The sequence below is a fragment of the Balaenoptera acutorostrata genome, chromosome 11, assembly GCF_949987535.1.
Source record: "Balaenoptera acutorostrata chromosome 11, mBalAcu1.1, whole genome shotgun sequence".
Classification (NCBI taxonomy): Eukaryota; Metazoa; Chordata; class Mammalia; order Artiodactyla; family Balaenopteridae; genus Balaenoptera; species Balaenoptera acutorostrata.
Window position 1 is genome coordinate 59,741,984 of NC_080074.1, and position 20,890 is coordinate 59,762,873.

The 20,890-nt window shown below is 39.9% G+C and overlaps 1 protein-coding gene across 29 annotated transcripts in view; it reads left to right on the forward strand.

Moving 5' to 3' along the window:
* Positions 1 to 20,890, forward strand: part of R3HDM2 (R3H domain containing 2) — a 148,564-nt gene that overhangs the window by 84,302 nt on the left and 43,372 nt on the right. For all 29 annotated transcript variants that reach the window (XM_057556299.1, XM_057556298.1, XM_057556295.1 and 26 more), the window contains one exon: positions 19,625 to 19,824. In XM_057556299.1, the coding sequence (XP_057412282.1) occupies positions 19,660 to 19,824 (165 nt within the window). In that variant the 5' untranslated portion in view covers positions 19,625 to 19,659. The remainder of the gene's footprint in view (positions 1 to 19,624; positions 19,825 to 20,890) is intronic.

Sequence of the window (20,890 nt, forward strand, 5' to 3'; positions counted from 1 at the left end):
ATTGTTGCTGGGAGACTGCTCTGACGTCACTGGGAGCAGTTCCCCATCTGCAACGAGGACAGGAATAGCCTTTGAGGGGGAAGAAAACTGCTGTGAAGTTAAAAGATGACGGTTTTGTTAACTTGGTATTCCTTCCATTTGGGAGTGGGTGGGATAGACCTAAAGTCTTCTTAAATGTTTCAGTCATTGGCAATGGAAAAATTATTGAGGTCTTTTTGTTTCAGCTGAAAGTACCTTTTTTAATCTTCATTTTCTAACCATCAAGGTTTTAGAAAAGGTCAAGGAAAGAAAAGCTGTTGAAAGATGTTGGAGAAGTAAGATTTGTTTCTTTTTATCCTTCCTTTTTTTCACTTTTTTTTTTAAAAAAGGAAAAAGAAAAGATCAAGGACTGCTTTTGCAAAAGATGTTTAGCATCACCTTGTTTGGGATAATTAAAAATGTGATATATGTTGGAAGAACTTTCTGGCAAAATTGATAGGGACTATTTCTGTGCCTAAAAGTTACCATAAGTACTTCTCTCCAAAGTGCTCCTCTCCTAGCCCATCTACACTCACTGATTTATAGCCTGTTTAGGAGCTTCTTTTTTGGAAAAGCACATATAGTAGCTAATAAATGCTTGGACTCTGGATTTTGGCTGCCTGAGTTCAAATCCTAGCTATGCCAATTGCTGGTTCTGTGACCTTGGACAAATTACTTAACCTCTCCATTTCTTCATATGTAAAATGTGTGAAATGAAGATAATAATAGTATCCACCTCCTAGGATTGTTTTGAGGATTAAAAGAGTTAATACATGTAAAGCCTTTAAGATAGTTCCTGGTCATCTTAAAGGCTTACTTAGCATTAGCTATTATTAATATTTAGAAATTAAACAGGAATATACCATTTGTATCTTCAGATCACCTGTAATTTTTGAGGAAGCCAGAAGAGATTTTCAAGCCATGTAGGATGTTGCATGTTTAAAATGAATATAAGTATAATCTAAATATTTAAGCTTAAAATTGACACTCTTGATCTTCTTAGGAAGTATCTTTTCTAATTTGATGTTCATAGGCCACATTGCAAACACCTTCCCTCAGATTAACAGCTCTGTTTTTCTTTCTTTGGCTATCATTGATCTTTTGACTTCTGTAGATGATGACTGGTTTTTTTGTTGTTTGTTTGTTTTTGTTTTTTACTTTCTTCCATTGGTTCTGATCTACTTTAAAATCTTAGGACACTTGCCTTTGGTGTCTACCTCTGAAACTTTGTGTCCTCTGCTTTTCTCTATGTACGTTGATGTGGTGGTGTTCTTTCTCCATATATTTATGAGAATATAAGGTTTATATGAAGTGCTATGTATCAAGACTCCTTAAATCAACTAGCTTAAAAAATCTAGGCTCTTTAATTTTTGTCAGTTTGATTACTGTGTGTCTTGACATGTCTCTCCTTGGGTTAATCCTGTATGGGACTCTCTGCACTTCCTGGACTTAGGTGACTGTTTCCTTTCCCATGTTAAAAAAATCTAGGATCTTAAATGGACCAAATATCAAATCACAAATGTTAAAATATCCAATATGTCCATGCCCTTTTACCTTCTTTTAATTTCATATTAAAGACTTAGAGTGTTACTCTTTTGTGGTTTTTGAGGCTTTGTCTTTTGGACTGCTGTCTAAACTACAAAGGTACACTGACAAGAGCTAGTAATGTGTGTAACATTTATAGTAAAGAAAATACCTTTCTGTGTAAAGTTTTATTCTTTCCTCCCTATTAATTTTCTTAAGCCAGTGAGTTTTAAGGAGTACTGGTTACATATCTTTTCCAGTGGAATATATGGGGAAAGAGAGTTAATATTATTAAAAAGGAGAGCATAAATTGAAGAAAAATAAAAAAAAGGACTACCCAGGTGAATGTCCTTAAAGTCTAGGCAGGCACTGCCAGGGGATGTGCTAAGTGGACATTATGTGTTGCTGGGGGAACGTTGAGAAACACTATGATTAGATAATGCGACTGACCTTGCTTCTGGAGTGAACTAAGGGGGAAATCTTTTATCTCCGAAACTCTTGAACATATTTATCCTAGGGAGTGGATGAGAAAGTGAATAAAGATTTAGGTACAAAGATATTCATTACAGCATTATTTTATTATAAAAATTAACAGCTTCCTGAATATCCAGTAAGAGGGAAATGGTTAAATAAATTGTGGTACATATATGTAGTAGAATATTAGATAGTTATTAAAATGACTTTGGTAGAAGTAATTAACGGGGAAAATGGTCACAGTTCTAGTAATAGAAAAAAGCATGGTATAAAAATGTTCTGTATAATGTAAATTACATAAAAATTATTAGGTATGGAAACATCCAAATGGATACAATTTCCATTCGAATATGGAAGCAAAGTTTAAAAAAACATATCTCAGAACATTGGTGTTATTAATAGCAGTTATCTCTGAGTTACAGAGTATGGGTAATTTTTCTTTTCTACTTCTACTTGTGTGTGTTTTCTATAAGTATAAAGAAGCCTATAGTACTTCTCTAATCATAAAAGCCTTTCTGTTAGTATCTGAAAGTAAAATTTCAGAATGTGTTAAAGTGAAAACAAATGTGATGACATATAAATTCCTAAGCATAGTGTTTGGATCACAGTAAATGCTTAATAAATGATAGCTTCTGCGTACTGAGGAAGATTGCCTCCTATGATCAGAGCCCTTTCATATTGGGAGGCAACATCACTGAGATAGTATACTATTCATGCAGCTTTTTGTCTTTCCGAGGTCGATAAATATGTTGTTCTTCTGTGTGTACTGGCCCAGGATATTAAAAAAATAAAAAGTTGTAGGACCAGAGTGAAATGTTTTGTGTTGTCTTATGAAGGTATAAAGGAAACTGATGTAGAGAGGGCCTAGTAGTGATTTTCTGCAGTGACTTAAAAAATTTTTTTAGCTTTGATATAATTTATTTTTTATTTTTAAAATTTATTTATTTATTTTTGGCTGCATTGGGTCTTCATTGCTGCACATGGGCTTTCTCTAGTTGTGGCGAGCAGGGGCTACTCTTCGTTGTGGTGCGCAGGCTTCTCATTGTGGTGGCTTCTCTTGTTGCAGAGCACAGGCTCTTGGCATAGGGGCTTCAGTAATTGTGGCTCACGGGCTCTAGAGTGGAGACTCAGTTGTTGTGGCGCGTGGGCTTAGTTGCTCCGTGGCATGTGGGATCTTCCCGGACCACGGATCGAACCCCTGTCATCTGTATTGGCAGGCGGATTCTTAACCACTGTGCCACCAGGGAAGTCCCTAGCTTTGATATAATTTATGACTCCCACTGTAAGTTGCTTTTATCCCCCTTTCTGGGTTGCCTCCTTAAGAATTCTTGGGAAATTTGAAACAGTATAACAGAAAAGATTTTCTTTGTTCTAGGAATTTCTGTTCCTTCTCAAGTTAGTCTAACCATATGGGCCCCTTGGAACTCAGTGCTGATAAAAAAGAAATGTAGATTTCCCTCTACTTTGGACTTGCTTGGGAACTGAGATGTGCATGTAAGAAACTATCAATACTTTCAACATGCGAAAAACATACTGGAAATACACGTCAGTGGCTATTTTTACTGAGCAGTAGTGTCAGATATTCTTTTTTTTAACTTTTTATTTTATATTGGAGTATAGCCGATTTACAATGTTGTGATAGTTTCAGGTGCACAGCAAAGGGACTCAGCCATACATATACATGTATCCATTCTCCCCCAAACTCCCCTCCCATCCAGTCTGCCACATAACATTGAGCAGAGTTCCCTGTGCTATACAGTAGGTCCTCGTTGGTTATCCATTTTAAATATAGCAGTGTGTACATGTCGATCCCAAACTCCCTAACTATCCCTTCCTCCCAGCCTTCCCCCCGTGTCAAATGTTTTTAATATTTGACAGTTTATTCTTCATAATCACTATAGTTCTTAATATGTGACTTGTACAATAAATACATGTTTAGTAAGTAGTCATAGACAAAAATGACTATAGTCTCTTAACACCATGGCTTTTGTGCCTGAGACCATTTTCTCTTCCAGAATGCAAAATAATGTGAATGTACTTAATACTATAGAAATTTACACTTAAAAATTATTGAAATGATAATTTTTATGTTATATGTATTTTACCACTGTTAAAACAAAAAACACAACAGTGTGAGCCAGACGAAAATGTGCAGTTTCCAAGCTAATTATGACCCTGACACCTCAGATTCTGTCTACTTCTCAGCATTCACTTACTACCGTATACCAGGAGATGGGGACCAAAGTTGCTTGTTACAGCCAGAGATATTATATCAATTATTGGCAAAAAGCATGCAAGGAAAGGGGAATACCTTGTAATACATCAGGTGGATTTTAGAATGTTAATGAGCACCACTGAGGAGAAGGATGGACTTTTTGGTCTAGTCTCCTCATCTAGTTTATAATTATCTTGAATCCTCTTTGCTTCAAGGAGATCTGTAGCTGAGGGAGAAGGAATTGGGAATTGAATGTGAAGAGCAAAGGTATTACAGTAGCTCTTCCCTGTCCATGGGGGATATGTTCCAAGACCCCCAGCGGATGCCTGAAACCTGGATAGTACCAAGCCCTGTATATACTATACTTTTTCCTATGCATACATACCTATGACAAAGTTTAATTTATAAATTAGGCACAGTAAGAGATTAACAACAACAATAATAAAATAGAACAATTATAACAATATATTAATGAAAGTTTTGTGAATATGGTCTCTCTCAGAATGTCTTATTGTACGAATTTAATACCTTTTCCATCTTAACTAAGCACTAACCATGCACTGTGGCCATAACTTTTACAGTTTGAGGTGTGACCGCAAAATTAGCACAGATTTATTTTTTCTTTTTCACAATTTCACGGAAGATTCATTCTTAGCAACCTCAGCATATGATTTTTTTTCTTTTCTTATTAAGTTGAGAACTTTCACCTTTTCACCTAAAGGAAGCACTTTATGGCTTCTCTTTGGCGTATCCAAATTGCCAGCATCACTACTTGTGCTTTGGGGCCATTATTAAGTAAAATAAGGCTTACTTGAACACTAGCACTTTTGATACCATGACAGTCGATCTGATAACTGAGAAGGCTACTAAGTAACTGACAGGTGGGATACGGAGGGACAAAGGAATGATGCCGGTCTTGGGCGGGACTGAGTGGGATGGCACAAGATTTCGTCATGCTATTCAGAACAGCGCTTATGAATTATTTCTGGAATTTTCCATTCAGTATTTTTGGACTTCAGTTGACTGTGGGTAATTGAAACCAAGGAAAGCAAAGCTGCAGAATTGGGGGTGGGGGGGACACTACCGTATTTCCTCATTTGGACATAGCAGTTTTTTCTCTAAGCACAGTGGAGCGTGATGGGGGAGGGGAGTGTAGAAAAGAGGACTGATATCATAGAATTACAGGAACTGTATGAGCTGACTTTGATTTGAGAATATGGAAAATAAGATCCTGAAATCTGTGAGTTTTGATGATGATTTTAACATTTCAAAGAAAGTTATGGGAAACTTACAAAGGTTAGCAGTCTTAAAACGTTTAGCTTTTTCCATATACTATAGCATGGGAAGCTTCAATATTGGGATTTCAGCTGGGCAGCACTTTACTTATACTAATCCCACAATTTATCCTAGTGATGGTTTTTCACAGTACAAGGATTCCTGAATTTCTCCTTTGAAATTAAACAAGGGAAGATTTCTGGAGTTTGGAGGATCCTTTGTTATTTGCATAGATTCATTGTCATTGCTATTCACTCTTTCCCCCTACTATTCATTTTTAGTATATCAGAATGGCAGCATTGCTTACTTGTCTGTAGAGACTATTCTTTGATAATATTTGCAGCAGTTTCTGTGGAAAGTGTTTTATTAAAAAAAAAAAAAAAAAGAGGAGGAGGCAAGGGGAATATCATCTTGTAGCTCTTAGTGATAGAGCCTGTTGCCATGGAGTCCTGGATCAGATTGGCTGACCTGGGGGCCAATGAGCAGTTAGAACATAAACACATCATCATTTAACCTTGCAGAATTCATTTAGTCAGTGATATATGACATTAATACCATAACTGTATATAAAGCTGTAAATAAAATGTTTCAAGAATGGTATAAGGTGGTTTTCTCTTATTTTTCAAAATTTGCTGCTTAATGTAAACAATATAGTAATACATAGCTTCTTACTTTGATTTGATTGGGAAAAGATATGGTGGGAAATACCTATCACCTGTCTGTGAATTGAGTTGCTGCTGCAGTCAATTGGGCTTATGCCAAGTCTAAGTCAAACCCTGGCCTCTAGACCAGAGGAGATTTGTCTTGATATCTGAAGCTGCCTTGCTTATTTTGGTAGCTTTAGAGCTGAGTCAGAAATTGGCAGCTTTTTTCTTACTTGTTTTTCCTTTTCTCTTCCACTCTGATATGGTAGTCCCTGTAAATGTTATATTTGCACACTATTTGGTCTGGAGTTAGAGGATTAGCTGGGAGTAGCGTCTGTATTCTCCATCTTCACTTCTCTAGCTTGTTCATATTTATTGACATACGTCTGGGAGATTTCACTTAACTCAGCGTTAGTTCCTTGTCATAGCAGATCATGGCATGTATCTTCTCCTGTACCTTATTGCTTTAGAGACTGAGAATAATTCATTCATACAAAGAAAATACCCCTTCTAGATCTTGTAAATGAAAGAAGTCAAGAGTATTGTATTTTTCTTCTTACATTTTATGTCAGGGATACTTGAGAAGTTATGGTGGGTCTTGTTCTCCTCTCCTCCAGTGTTTCCATGCTTGGCTATTTATAGATTTGAAGGATTGAAAGAGACTTCAAGAGATCCATGAGTTTGTTCCCCTCTTTTGAACTATTCAAGTCTCTATGAGTGAGATGCGAACTTCTCATTATACCATCGCTTTCTGTCTCAGAGGAATAAAACCAAACTTCAGATTTATCTGTTAAGCAAAGAGGAGCAAAAAGTCTGTTTGATATCTGGCTAACTTTTTGTGGGGGAGACCTTAGAAAAGTAGGATAGGAAGTGTTTGGGGTTTTGTAATTTTAGTTATTTTGACCAGAAAAAGGCTCCCTGAGATGGCCTCTGAGTAAAGACCTGAAAAGACTGAGTAAGCAAGCCATGCTGTTATCTGGGGGAAGACCATTCCAGGCAGAAGGAAGGAGCAGTAAAAGCAATCACTATAAAGTGGGTTTAGGGCACAAGGAGGAGCCAATGTGATTGAAACTGCATATATTGGAGAAATAGTAAGAGATGGGATCAGAGGGCAAATTAGTGGTCAGATTATTTAAGGTCTTGTAGGTCATTTTAAGAACTCAGGTTTTGCTCTGAGTGAGATGGGGATCCATTGGAGAGTTTTGAGCAAAGCTATAACATGATCTGAAACTGTTTTTACACAATTACTCTGGTTGCTATGTTTAGAAAATACTGTAGGGGAGCAAGATTGGAATCAGGAGACCAGTTAGAAGGCTATCAGCCAAGAGAGATGGTGGCTTGGACCAGGGTGGTAGCAGTGGAAATGTAGAAAGTCATCAGATTTTGGTTATATTTTGAAGTTAGAGTCAACAGGATTTGCTCCTTGATCATTTTGGTCTTCAGTTTACTCTTCTATAAAGAGAATGGTGATATCTACTTGTAAAATGTCTAGCCCTGTACACACAATAGAGTGATCAATGATAAACTTTCTAGAAGTGAGGCCTCTTTAGGATCTGAGACATCAAATGTTGTGTGTTCTTTAAACATCATGAGTAACATGTCTGAAGGAACCAGCCACTCTTCATTGATCCATCTCTTGCCTTAGGTGTATGCTTACAGCTATATCGAACATTGGAGCTCTTCCTTTTGAAAGAAGCATTTACCTAAATCGACTTTTTAAAAACAATTCTTAAAATACCAAAGTATCAAGCAAAGTAGGAAACCAAGTACAGTAAGTGGTAAATAGGCAGTAAAAGACTGCAAGTAAGAAAAAAGATAAGAATTCTAATTCTCATTAAAATAGGCAAGGATCTCACCTATGCAGAATAATGTGGGTTCAATACTGATTGGGAAATGCGTGTATAAAAGGTGCCAATTCCAAGTGGAAATATGTTTGTTCATAAGAGAAAAACAGTACCATTGAACAGCCAGGAAGAGGGGTCTCTCAAATATCTTTCTTTACCTTCTTACTGTAGAATAGGATTAGGAGGAACTAACATTTACTTGAGCATACTGTGTGTAGACACATTACATTTGCTATGTGATTTTCCAATGACTCTATGAGATACGTATCATGTCTAATCTTACAGATAAGGAGGCTGAGGCTTAGTTACATGGTTAATAAGTTGTAGAAACATTAGTCTTATAGCCAAATTATGTCAAACTACAAAGTCCATAAACGTATCCACTATAACATGCTTACTGCCCTTTATACTCTAGAGATTGAATGTTCTTTATTTTGATGGGTGCTGCCCCTAACTCACCCTTTAATGATGCTCAGCGTTTTCCTTGCAGCAGAGGTAGTATTGGAGCACGAGGGTGATGCTTTTATATCCTCTGTAAAAGTACCAAATTTCCCTTATTTTACCTCTTCCCTCCCAAGTACGTATAAGCTCCAGGTTGTTGCTACAGGATTCCTTGCTTATAGGAATTGACTAATTTTGTACTGTTATTTTCATCATTATTATTATTTTGAGTGTGTGTATGCTGTGAATATATATTACAGCAAAACTTAAATAGTATCTTAAACAAGACAGAAGTGTATTTTTCTTTCACATTCAGGAAATCCAGAGGGAGCCAGTCCAGTCCAGGGTTGGTCTAGTCAAGGACTCAGGTTCCTTCTGTTGCCCCACTGTCTATGGTTTTCAATCCTACTATCACCTCACAGTCTCAGATGGCTGCTGAAGTGCCAGCCTTTTACTTCTACATTCAAGCCAGCAAGAATTAGGGATGAGTAAAGAAGGGCCATTCACTTCCATTAAGGATACTTCATAGAAGTTGTATTTACTACTTGTATTAGTTTCCTAGGGCCGCTGTAACAAAATACCATAAACTGGATGGTGTAAACAACAGAAATTTATTTTCTCACAGTTCTGGAGGCTAGAAGTCTCAAGATCAAGATGTCAGCAGATTTGGATTTTCCTGAAGTCTCTCTTCTGGATTTTCAAATGGCCTCCTTTTTACTGTGTCCTCACATGGTCTTTTCTCTGTGCCTACACATCTCTGCTGTCTCTTTGTGTGTCTCAATTTCCTCTTATAAGAATACCAGCCAGATTAGGCCTTGTTTTAATTTAATCACCTCTTTAAAGGCCCTATCTCCAAATACAGTCAGGTTCTGAGGTATTGGGCGGGGGTGGGGGGTCGGGGTTGTGTGGTGTTAGGGCTTCAACATATGAATTTTGAGGGGACACAATCCAACCTATAACAATACTTCTTTCTACTTACATCCCATGGACTAGAACCTAGTCACACACTCATTTTTAGCTATAATGGAGGTTGGGATATGTGTAGCATTTTTATAGGCAGCCATGTGCCCAACTAAAAATCAGTAGTTGGGGACTTCCCTAGTGGTCCAGTGGTAGAGAATCCGCCTTACAATACAAGGGACGCAGATTAAATCCCTGGTCAGGAAACTAAGATCCCACATGCCGCGGGGCAACTAAGCCCACGCGCCACAACTACTGAGCTTGCGTGTCTCAACTAGAGAGCCTGCATGCCGCAAACTACACAGCCCACATGCTCTGGAGCCTGCACACCACAACTAGAGAAGAGAAAACCCACACGCTGCAACTAGACAGAAGCCCACGTGTCTCAAGGAAAGATCCCGCATGCTTCAATGAAGATCCAGCGTGCCGCAACTAAGACCCAATGCAGCCAAGAATAAATAAAATAAATTTTTAAAAAATTTTGTTTTTAAATCAGTAGTTGTATTGAGGAAGAGGTGATTGGCTACTGGGGAATAAATAGCAGGCTCTCCTTCGCAGCAGAGGCTTAAGGAGTAATGATTCTTAAAGTTTTCCAGTTCCTTCATGTGAAATTAGATTGTTCTTATCTTATTTCTCTGGCCAAACTCAATTCAATTTTATTTTATTTTATTTTATTTTATTTTATTTATTTATTTTTAAAATTTATTTATTTATTCATTTATTTAATTTTTGGCTGCATTGGGTCTCCGCTGCTGCACGTGAGTTTTCTCTAGTTGCTGAGAGCAGAGGCTACTCTTTGTTGTGGTGTGTGGGCTTCTCATTGTGGTGGCTTCTCTTGTTGCGGAGCACGGGTTCTCGGTGCACAGGCTTCAGTAGTTGTGGCACATGGGCTCAGTAGTTGTGGCTCGCAGGCTCTAGAGCACAGGCTCAGTAGCTGTGGTGCACGGGCTTAGTTGCTCTGCGGCATGTGGGATCTTTCCGGACCAGGGCTCAAACCTGTGTCCCCTGCATTGGCAGGCGGATTCTTAACCACTGTGCCACCAGGGAAGCCCCTCACATTCAATTTTAGATTTTGAAAGAGTCTTTTAATACTAAACTGTTGGCTTAGGTGTCCTCTCCACCTAATGGGTGGTAACATTGATCTCTAAGTTCATCACAGTAGGGCAATACAGACTTAGTTGCATGGTGTTTAAGTTAAGCAATAGAAGGCATCTTGAAATGCCATGAACAGTAGATAAATTGTGATTTTTTTTTTTTTCTTTCCCAAAATGTCTTGTCTGGGTTTAGTTAGGAGCAGTTTTGCCAGGGTGTGGGAAAGGACAGTATGAACTTTCAAGGTCTTTTCCATCCCTAAGATTCTGTGATATTTTCTACATAGAGGCATTACTATGATAAAGCTAAATAAAATAGAAGCAGCAGAGGTTCTTCATTGTTTGAGCACTGCTGCTTTTTGTCTGAAGAGGAGGAAATATGATTTGTTCTGTTTCGCTCAAGGAAGTAAAATGGGCATTTGGGGCCAAGAATGTAGAGAAGCCGTTAGAAACTGAAACGAAGCCCAACTAACACTTCAGTCCATCGATCAAAGCACCTGTAGTTCTCATTTCAGGGCAAGTACAACCATCACAGATATTGAACAAAGAGTACATGTCCAGAACATTTTAATCTTGTTTCTCTGTTTACTTTGCCTAAGGAATTGCTCTGGACATCAGCCAACTCCTGTGGCCTCCCTTACACACCAGTGAATCCTTTTGCATTTATAGAGCAGAATGATTTTCTCATGCTTCCCTGATTTAGAAAATTGGCATAATTGTTATTATTGTTGTTGTTATTTTTATTGGCCTAGTACTAGTGAAACCTATGACATTTGACTTCTGAAATCCTTAAAGGACTTGGTGACTGTCACATAACTAGCTTTACGTGTTCCATAAGTACTTTATACTCTATTCCCTCACATTCTGCTTTCTCTCTCTGAAGAGAAGGGAGTGTTGGACCCATATCCCTCATAACTCAGTAGGGCCTTCTTTCTTGTCCTTCTCCCAAGGGCGGTTGAACCAGTTTTCCTTTTCAGGTATGCAGTTATCATACTGTTTTTGTTTTTCATCCTTTGGGCACTGTAGTGAAAAGAACATGGGATTTTGGAATCAAGAAGACCTGGGTTTGAATTCTGGCTTCTTATACAGACTGTATGGCCCTGAACAATGTATTTCATTTATAAATAAAATGGTGATATTTTATACCTTGAGAAGATCAAATAAGATATTTTCTATAAACTATAAAAAATTTTAAGTCATGAGAGGTGACCCAGATTGAGGGGAAAGATGGGAGAGTTTACAAGCCCCCAAATATGTCCCCCACTGACACTCTCTGAAGAGAGGCCTTGCATCTAGGCACTCCTCCCATACCTTACTTCACATCCCAGAACACTCCTGAATGTCTACCTTGGGATACCTAGAACTTTGGCTTTGGGATCAGACACAGGCTGGAATCTTGCCTTTGCCCCTCGTATCTTGGGAAAGTTATTTAATTCCTCTGAGCTTTGGTTTCTTCATCTTAGAAATGCCCTAGCAAAGAGTTTTGTTATGATTAAAGTAATGTATAGAAACAATAATCAAAGTCATAGAAAGAATGTAGACTTTGGCATCAGCACTAGAGTTTGGGTCTAATTCTGTCATTTAGTATGACAGTAGTTAAGGAATTTGCCCAAGGTCACCAGACCTTGGGCAAATTCCTTAACTACTCTTGGCTGTATGAGTGGAAGTGCATAAAGCACCAAGTTCATAATTGCACTCAATAAACATTAATGGTTTTTCCTTTTCTCCTAACTCCAATGTCAAAGAGTGTATAAATAGACTAGCCATCATGAGCATCTAGACAGTTTTGTTTTGTTTTTAACCTACCATTTTAACCCTATGAATGTTTTGTCCCCAGTGTTTTGACTACTAAGGGCATGTTTTTCGCTCTGTGTGTTTAAATAACATACCATAAAATGCATAAATCTTAAGCATTCAGTTAGTAAGTTTTGACAGTTATATACACCCATGTAACCACTACCTCTAACAAGATGGAACATTTCCATCACTCCTAAAGAATCCCTTATGTCTCTTTCCAATCAGTATTTTACCCCCAAACCTTTCTGATTTAAACCACTGTAGGATAGTTTTGCCTGTTCTTGAATTTCATATAAATGGACTTATATAGTATGTATTTTTGGGGAAGGAGATCCACTTTCTTCTACTTACTATATAGTTTTGAGATCCATCCATGTTTTTGAGTATGTCAGTATACACCCAGCAATGTCCCCTCATGTCTCACGGGTGATGATTGAATCACTTGCTTCTTCTCAAACGAGTCACAAAAAAGAATTACCACGATTGATCCACCTTCTAGGGTCCAGGGATAGGGTCACCTTCCCTGATCATGTGTCCTCAGAGGAAAGCAAACACCAAAAGTTCAATTTTTAAATTGTTGAATAGTATTCTATTATATGAATATACCATAATTTGTTTATACATTCTCCTGAACCCCTAGATTTTAAATATTTTTTCAGTATGAGTATCAACTGGGAGTAATTTATTCTTGATATATAAATGAGAAAAGGACTGGAAAATTTACAGGGATTTTGCCACAGGGTATGTCAGAATTTTTAGCCTATAGCTATTTTGTTCTTTCTTGAATTCTCTCTACTTGGCCATGGATTAAAAGGGAGAAGATGAAACTGCCCTTCTTTCTCTGAGTGTCCCCTATATAATATATTCTTTTTGGCACAATGCCTAGAAGGTTTTTTATAGAGTTGATGGAAGGATATATAATCTCACTGTGCTCTGGAAGGTACTTACCTCAGCAGTCAAAAAATTTATGGGGAATATGCAGTATTCTTCCTGAAAAAATTGCCAAATCTTGGCTCCCAATCATCCTCCCCTGTATCATCCTATTTCCTCACTCCCTATCCTTGCCCTCAACTTCTGACAGTCCCCTCTGTGCAGCTTGAGCCACTGAGTGTCCTCAGGAGACACTCTGCCTTAAAATTGTGCTCTTTGCCTGGGTGAAATATACAACATACACTGATAGGTTGCAGAGAAGCACACACCTAGGCTCTCCTGGGAGCTTAATGTCTTGCTTTGTTCTAGTCAAGTGATATATGAAATAGTTCCTTTCTCCATTGAGTAAGCCATCCACAGTGGAAATTACTTCTCTGCCTTTTAACCCTTGTCTACTGGCTTTATTCTTCCTCTTTAAAGCTTTTTCTTTGTTTCTTTTTTTTTCCTGCTAATAAATTATCTTGTCCCTTGGCTGCAACTTTTGCTTTTGTTTTGGCCCAGAAAAAATTATTTCCAGAAATCCTTATGCCCCAAGAGAAAGGAGAGCCTTCTGCATAGGATTATGGAAATGACTGTAGTTAAAGGTTATTTTGGAGAACAAAAGAGACCCTCAGCTCAAGAAATACAGTTTTGAGCTTGGTGTATCTTCTGATGGATCTTAACTCTAGAGTTAAAACTCTGACTCCTCATTACTATCTTATTCTCTCTGATCCACCCTTCTCCATGTGTTGGCAGGTTGTTGCAGTCCAGGCATCATCTGCATAAAAGACAAACCTTCAGCAGAAGATAGCCATTTTTCTAGTGGCTTTTTTTTCTTTTTTAATACAGTGGGAAGCCTTTCTTTAAAGCCACCCACCTAGCAAAATCCTCTCATGTCTCACTGGTGATGGTTGAGTCACTTGTCCCTTCCTAACCCAGACACAAAAAGGAAACAGAATTACCACGATTAGTCTAGCTAATTAAGATCCACCTTCTAGGGACTTCCCTGTGGTCCAGTGGTTAAGAATCCACCTTCCAATGCAGGGAACGCAGGTTCGATCCCTGGTTGGGGAACTAAGATCCCACATGCCATAGGGCAACTAAGCCCGCCTGCCGCAACTACGCCCGCCTGCCGCAACTGCTGAGCCCGTGTGCTCTGGAGCCTGCACGCCACAACTAGAGAGCCTGCATGCCACAACTACTGAGCCCGTGCACTTTGGAGCTGGCACGCCACAACTGGAGAGCCCGCTCACTGCAATTACTGAGCCCGCGTGCTCTAGAGCCTGAGTGCCACAACTAGAGAGAAGCCTGCGTGCCACAACGAAGAGCCCGCCAGTGCAACAAAAGATTCCGCGTGCCGCAACGAAGATCCCACATGCCGCAACTAAGACCCAACACAGCCAAATAAAATTAAAAAAAGAAGAAAGATCCACCTCCTAGGGCTTGGGGATAGGATTACCTTCCCTGATCATGTGTCCTCAGAGGAAGGCAAACACCAAAAGGAAATCTGGGCTAGACTGAGTGTGGGAGAAAGGGGAGATTTGGATAGGTAGCCAGTATAGTGTCTACCGTACCCTTTCTCTGCTGCTTCCTTTTTCCTCAGAGTACAAGTTACTTTGGGGACTTCCCTGGTGGTGCAGTGGTTAAGAATCTGTCTGCCAATGCAGGGGACAAGGGTTCGATCCCTAGTCTGGGAAGAGCTCCTACATGGTGCAGAGCAACTAAGCCCGTGTGCCACAACTACTGAGCCTGCGCTCTAGAGGCCACGAGCCACAGCTACTGAGCCCGCGTGCCACAAGTACTGAAGCCCGCGCGTCTAGAGCCTATGCTCCGCAATGAGAGAAGCCACCACAATGAGAAGCACATACACTACAACGAAGAGTAGCCCCCACTCGCCACAACTAGAGAAAGCCCGCGCGGAGCAACGAAGACCCAACGCAGCCAAAAAATTAATTAATTAATTAATTAAGTTTTAAAAAAGGAATTGCTTTGTTTTACACACCTCTTTAAGAGGCCAGTAGTCTCAGTGGAAATGACTGTCAAAATTGTTAAAAGTGGTTGCATTAATCACTGTTTTATGGACGTCTTAAAGAATCTGAAGTTCAAGTTTTCCTGTTTCCCAGTGAACAAAGAAAACCATGTGGCTCCCTACAACTTAAGTTGGAATGCGTGGCCGTATTCCACAGGTGGCTATTATGAAAGACCGTTTTTTGGTTTAGTTGGGTTTTTTCATTAGTGCTTTGACTGAGTAACAGTGCTTGGACACCGTGAAGTTAGTCGAGGTGTCCAGATGGTTGAGCCTTTTCTGCCTTATATGTAAAGAGGAGCTGCAAAGTTATCATTCTGATTGACAAATATACCTATTTGGTAATTGAGGCCCATCCTGGAAAAAGAAACAACCAGCTGCTTTATATTTGTCCCTATCACCACCTTTTTTTTTTCCAGTTTTATTGAGATATAATTGATATATAGCTCTGTATAAGTTTAAGGTGTACTGCTTAATGACTTAACATACATGTACTATGAAATGATTACCACAATAAGTTTAGTTAACATCCGTTTCCTCATAGAAGGTTTCCTTCTGGGGTGATGAAAATGTACTGGGACTAGATAGAGGTGATGGTTACACAACACGGTGAATGTACTAAATGCACTGAATTGTTCACTTTAAAATGGTTAACTTTATGTTGTATGAATTTTTAAAATTCAATTAAAGAAAATTTCAGGCCAAAAAAAAATTTTATTTTCTTATGAGAACTTTTAGGATGTACTCTCTTAGCAACTTTTAAATATACCATACAATTAACTATAGTCATCAGGTTGTACATTACCTCTCCAGTACTTACTTATCTTATAACCGGAAGTTTGTACCTTTTGACCACCTTTATCCAATTCCCCCATTCCCCACCTCTCACCTTTTCTTTCTGACAGAGTAAGCTGTTTAAGGTTATTTAAGCCTGAAAAAGAAAAATGTTGAAGATCTATCATGTGGTAAAAGAAGTAAACTTAATTTTGTTTGACTCCAAGGCAGATTTAGGATCAAGATTGAAACAGTTCATAGCTTTTTATAGGGAGAAACTATATAACAGTTAAGACTGTTTATGAAATAGTGAGTTGATCCTGTCCCAGGAGTTTTCTAGGAGAAAGAAAGTTCCTCTCAGGAACTTACACAAAGGGACTCTTCTTTGGGGAGATTGGGGAAGATTGCATGAGGCTGTATCTAAGAACTCTTCCAATTCTGATCTTTATTGATGTTTCCCAGCTAAGAGATATAGAGAAGGCATGTGCTGAGTTTTACTGTATTTCAAACTGAAGAGAATGGAGCCTTGATTTACCCATGGGGGAAAAAAACAAGTATATGTGTATATGCAGTTCCCACGTACAGCCAATGATCCGTAAGGTCTGTAGGGACTTCCCTGGTGGCGCAGTGGTTAAGAATCCGCCTGCCAGTGCAGGGGACACGGGTTCAACCCCTGGTCCGGGAAGATCCCACATGCTGCAGAGCAACTAAGCCCATGTGCCACAACTACGAGCCTGTGCTTTAGGGCCCGCAAGCCACAACTGCTGAGCCCGCGCGCTGCAACTGAGCCCATGTGCCACAACTACTGAAGCCCGCGCACTCTAGGACCTGCGTACTGCAACTGCTGAGCCCGCGTGCTGCAACCACTGAAGCCCACATGCCTAGAGCCCGTGCTCCACAACAAGAGAAGCCACTGCAATGAGAAGCCCATGCACCGCAACGAAGAGTAGCCCCTGCTTGCCGCAACTAGAGAAAGCCCATGTGCAGCAATGAAGACCCAACGCAGCCAAAAATAAATCTAAAAATAATAATATTAAAATAAAAATAAAAAACGTAAGCTCTGTAGGTTGTAACTTTTTTTATAGAAGCCTCCAGGTCCTGAATCAATTAATTAAAAAATAAAATATCAGCCATTTTCTATTGTAGTCAGTTTCTTCCAGTATTTCTCATCTTTATTTTATTATTTGTTTGTGTGTTTGTTTACTTATTTATTTTTGGCTGCGTTGGGTCTTCATTGCTGTGTGCGGGCTTTCTCTAGTTGCGGTGAGCAGGGGCTACTCTTCGTTGCGGTGCACGGGCTCTAGGTGCACGTGCTTCAGTAGTTGCAGCATGCGGGCTCAGCAGTTGCGGTACGCGGGTCCTAGAGCGCAGGCTCAGTAGTTGTGGCACATGGGCATAGTTGCTCCACAGCATGTGGAATCTTCCTGGACCCCACGGTTCGAACCCGTGTCCCTTGTATTGGCAGGTGGATTCTTAACCACTGCACCACCAGGGAAGTCCCTATTTCTGATCTTTAAATTCAGCTGTATGTGACTTCCCTGGTGGCGCAGTGGTTAAGAATCCACCCGCCAATGCAGGGGACACGGGTTCAATCCCTGGCCCAGGAAGATCCCACATGTCGTGGAACAACTAAGCCCATGTGCCACAACTACTGAGCCTGTGCTCTAGAGCCCGTGCGCCACAACTACTGAGCCTGCATGCCACAACTACTGAAGCCCGCATGCCCTAGGGCCCGCCTGCTGCAACTACTGAGGCCATGTGCCGCAACTGCTGAAGCCCGCGTGCTCTAGGGCCCTCATGCCACAACCACTGAGCCTGCGTGCTGCAGCTACTGAGCCTGTGCGTCTAGAGCCCGTGCTCCGCAACAAGAGAAGCCACCGCAATGAGAAGCCCGTGCTCTGCAATGAAGAGTAGCCCCCGCTCGCTGCAACTAGAGAAATCCTGTGCGCAGCAACGAAGACCCAACACAGCCAATCAATCAATAAATAAATAAAAAGAATTTAAATTCAGCTGTATGACTATGATTGTATGAATGACTCTCTGGCCTTTTAAACTAAGTCTTCAGGCAGCTGCTCAGTAGCCACCAAAAGGTGAACAAAGCAATAATCTTTGCAGACTAACTTATGCCAGGATGAGGTTACCCATGCTTCTTAAGAGCCTTCTGGGTCTTATCCTTGAAACTGATTGGAAGGAGGAAAAATTGTCTAGCATGACAATTTTCTTGAAGCATTGCTGTTTGTTTAGCTTGGTTTCTAGAGTCACATGGAATAAACAGGATATCTGGGAAGGTTTCCAGTCTTATCTTTTTAAAGAAAAGAAAGAAATATTTAGGATTCAAGTACAGTCAGTAATCCATGAAGGAGAAACCTCTATTATAAACCATTGTTGGAGCTAAACATTTTTGACTTTAACAGTTGTTGAGGACATGAATCTCTGTATAGAGCATCAATTTCTGTTACTGAGTGGGTGCTTGGATTACTGTGTTGACCTCACTACAGGATTTCCCAGGTAGCGATAGCAAGTGATAAAGAGCTACCACCCCTGCACTACAAATCTCTGCATCTTTGGGAAGCAATAAAGTGACTGAACCCAAATACTGAATAGCAAAGCAAAGATTCTCTTCCTCTAGGGAGAGACCCAGTCTTTCTGAAGGACAGATGACTACAAAACTCTCTTCTTGCCTTTTCAGCTTGCTTAAGATAAAGGAAAGAATTTAAGATTCTATAACATTGTCTGATTTTGCTGCTTTTTGATGGAGGAGATACTTGAAGTTGGTAACAGTGTTGTGGTTTGTGGCAGCTGTGGAAGTTCTCCTTGGGAAAGGAGAGTGATCCTCTCTGGTACTGAATAGAGCTTTATATCTTCTTTCTGGAGAGAGTCTAGTGAGTTAACTCTGTGGAGTGCTCAAGCTGAAGATGTAAGCACATTTCTGTAGGGAAAAAGGGAGGGCAAATAAAGTGCCAAGGAGACTTATACTACATTGCTTTAGAACTGAATTCTGGTGAATCTCAAAATAATTATGCTGAGTAAAAGAATCCATATACTGTATGATGTAAAATTCTAGAAAATGGAGACTGATCTGTAGCGACAGTAGTTGGCTGGGGGTGGTGGCAAAGGGGAGGAAGGGCTTTTAAAGGAGCAGGAGGAAACTTTTGGAGGTCATGAATGTGCTCACGATCTTGATTGTGATGATGTTTCACAGGTGTATGTGTGTTTCTTAATTCATCAAATTGTACTTTTTTTTTTTTTTTTTTTTTTTTTTTTTGGCCATGCCGCGTGGCTTGCAGGATCTTAGTTCCCTGACCAGGGGTTGAACCTGGGCCCTTGGCAGTGAAAGCGCCAAGGGAGTCCTAACCACTGGACTGCCGGGGAATTCCTAGTGCATTTTAAATATATGCAGTTTCTGTCAATTTTACCTCAGTAAAGCTTTTTTTTTTTTTTTTTTTAAAGAAATGAAATTAACCTAGGGGCAACATTTATCATAGGACCCTATACTGGGTTACAGGAAGGCTATTTCAGGCTTCTGTGTGAAATACAAGTCTTGCAGGTGTGTTAAGTTTAGATACACAGCTCCTGTTTAATGCAAAGTTTAGATACACAGCTCCTGTTTAATGCATTTCATGTTCCTTTAGGAGTCCATAGAGGCTGCTGTATTCTATTGAAGAAGATGTCTAACAGTAACACTACTCAAGAGACCCTGGAAATAATGAAAGAATCGGAAAAAAAACTGGTGGAAGAATCTGTAAACAAAAACAAGTTGATATCTAAGACTCCAAGCAAGGAAGAAATTGAGAAAGAGAGTGAAGATACCAGTTTGCGTCAGGAGACACAGGTAAGAATTAGAAGTGCATCATATGCGCACTCTTTATAGCAAAATAGAAACATCATTAGAGGTGGCATTGGAAATCTATAGGAAGCCAATCACTTACACAAACGTTTGGTTCTCCCTAAAAACCCAACTTCAGCTCTCAAGAAATGTCTCCTTCCCTTTTTGTCAGAGTCCACAACGAAGTCTAAAGAAAGCAGAATGAAATCCCTAATCTATTAGGACCTGAATAACACTGGTTCTTGCTACATTTTGATATTTTTTAACGATCAGAAAATAAACTGTATACAAACACATATTTAACAAGTCCTAATATGGCTTATACAATAAGCCATATTTTTAATTAAAATTTTTTTTTTATTTTTGGCTGCGTTGGGTCTTCATTGCTGCGCATGGGCTTCCTCTAGTTGCAGCGAGCAGAGGCTACTCTTCGTTGCGGTGTGCGGACTTCTCATTGCAGTGGCTTCTCTTGTTGCAGAGCACGGGCTGTAGGTGCGCAGGCTTCAGTAGTTGTGGCACATGGGCTTAGTTGCTCCCACAGCCTGTGGGATCTTCCCGGACCAGGGCTCGAATCCTTGTTCTCTGCATTGGCAGGTGGATTCTTAACTGCTGCGCCACCAGGGAAGTCCCTACAATAAACTCTTAAAACTAGAGCTGCCTGGCTTTACACACAGTGTTAAATTCATATCCTGGTTGTGTTAAAGCAGTCAGCATTTTCTGGTCAGAAATAGTCTCTGAACTTGCCACTTGGTAAATGTGAGTGAGAGGAATTTTATTCTTTGGTTGCCTATTGTTTTCCATCCGAATTCATACTACAGTGCAGATATGATGGCAGTAGATGGCCAGCTGAGCTTTTTCCAGGGCTCCTCTTTGGTACCCAGCCAGACTCTGGGCCTCCTCTAGCTAACCTGTTCCAGTTCTCTTCCCTGTGGTCACTACTAGTTTCCTCTGGGCCTCCTCTAGCTTACCTGTTCCAGTTCTCTTCCCTGTGGTCACTACTAGTTTCCTCTGTTACCCAAGCCCAAATTATATAAATCCTTTCCTTCTTGCCCAGGGGTGAGACTGGTCTTTA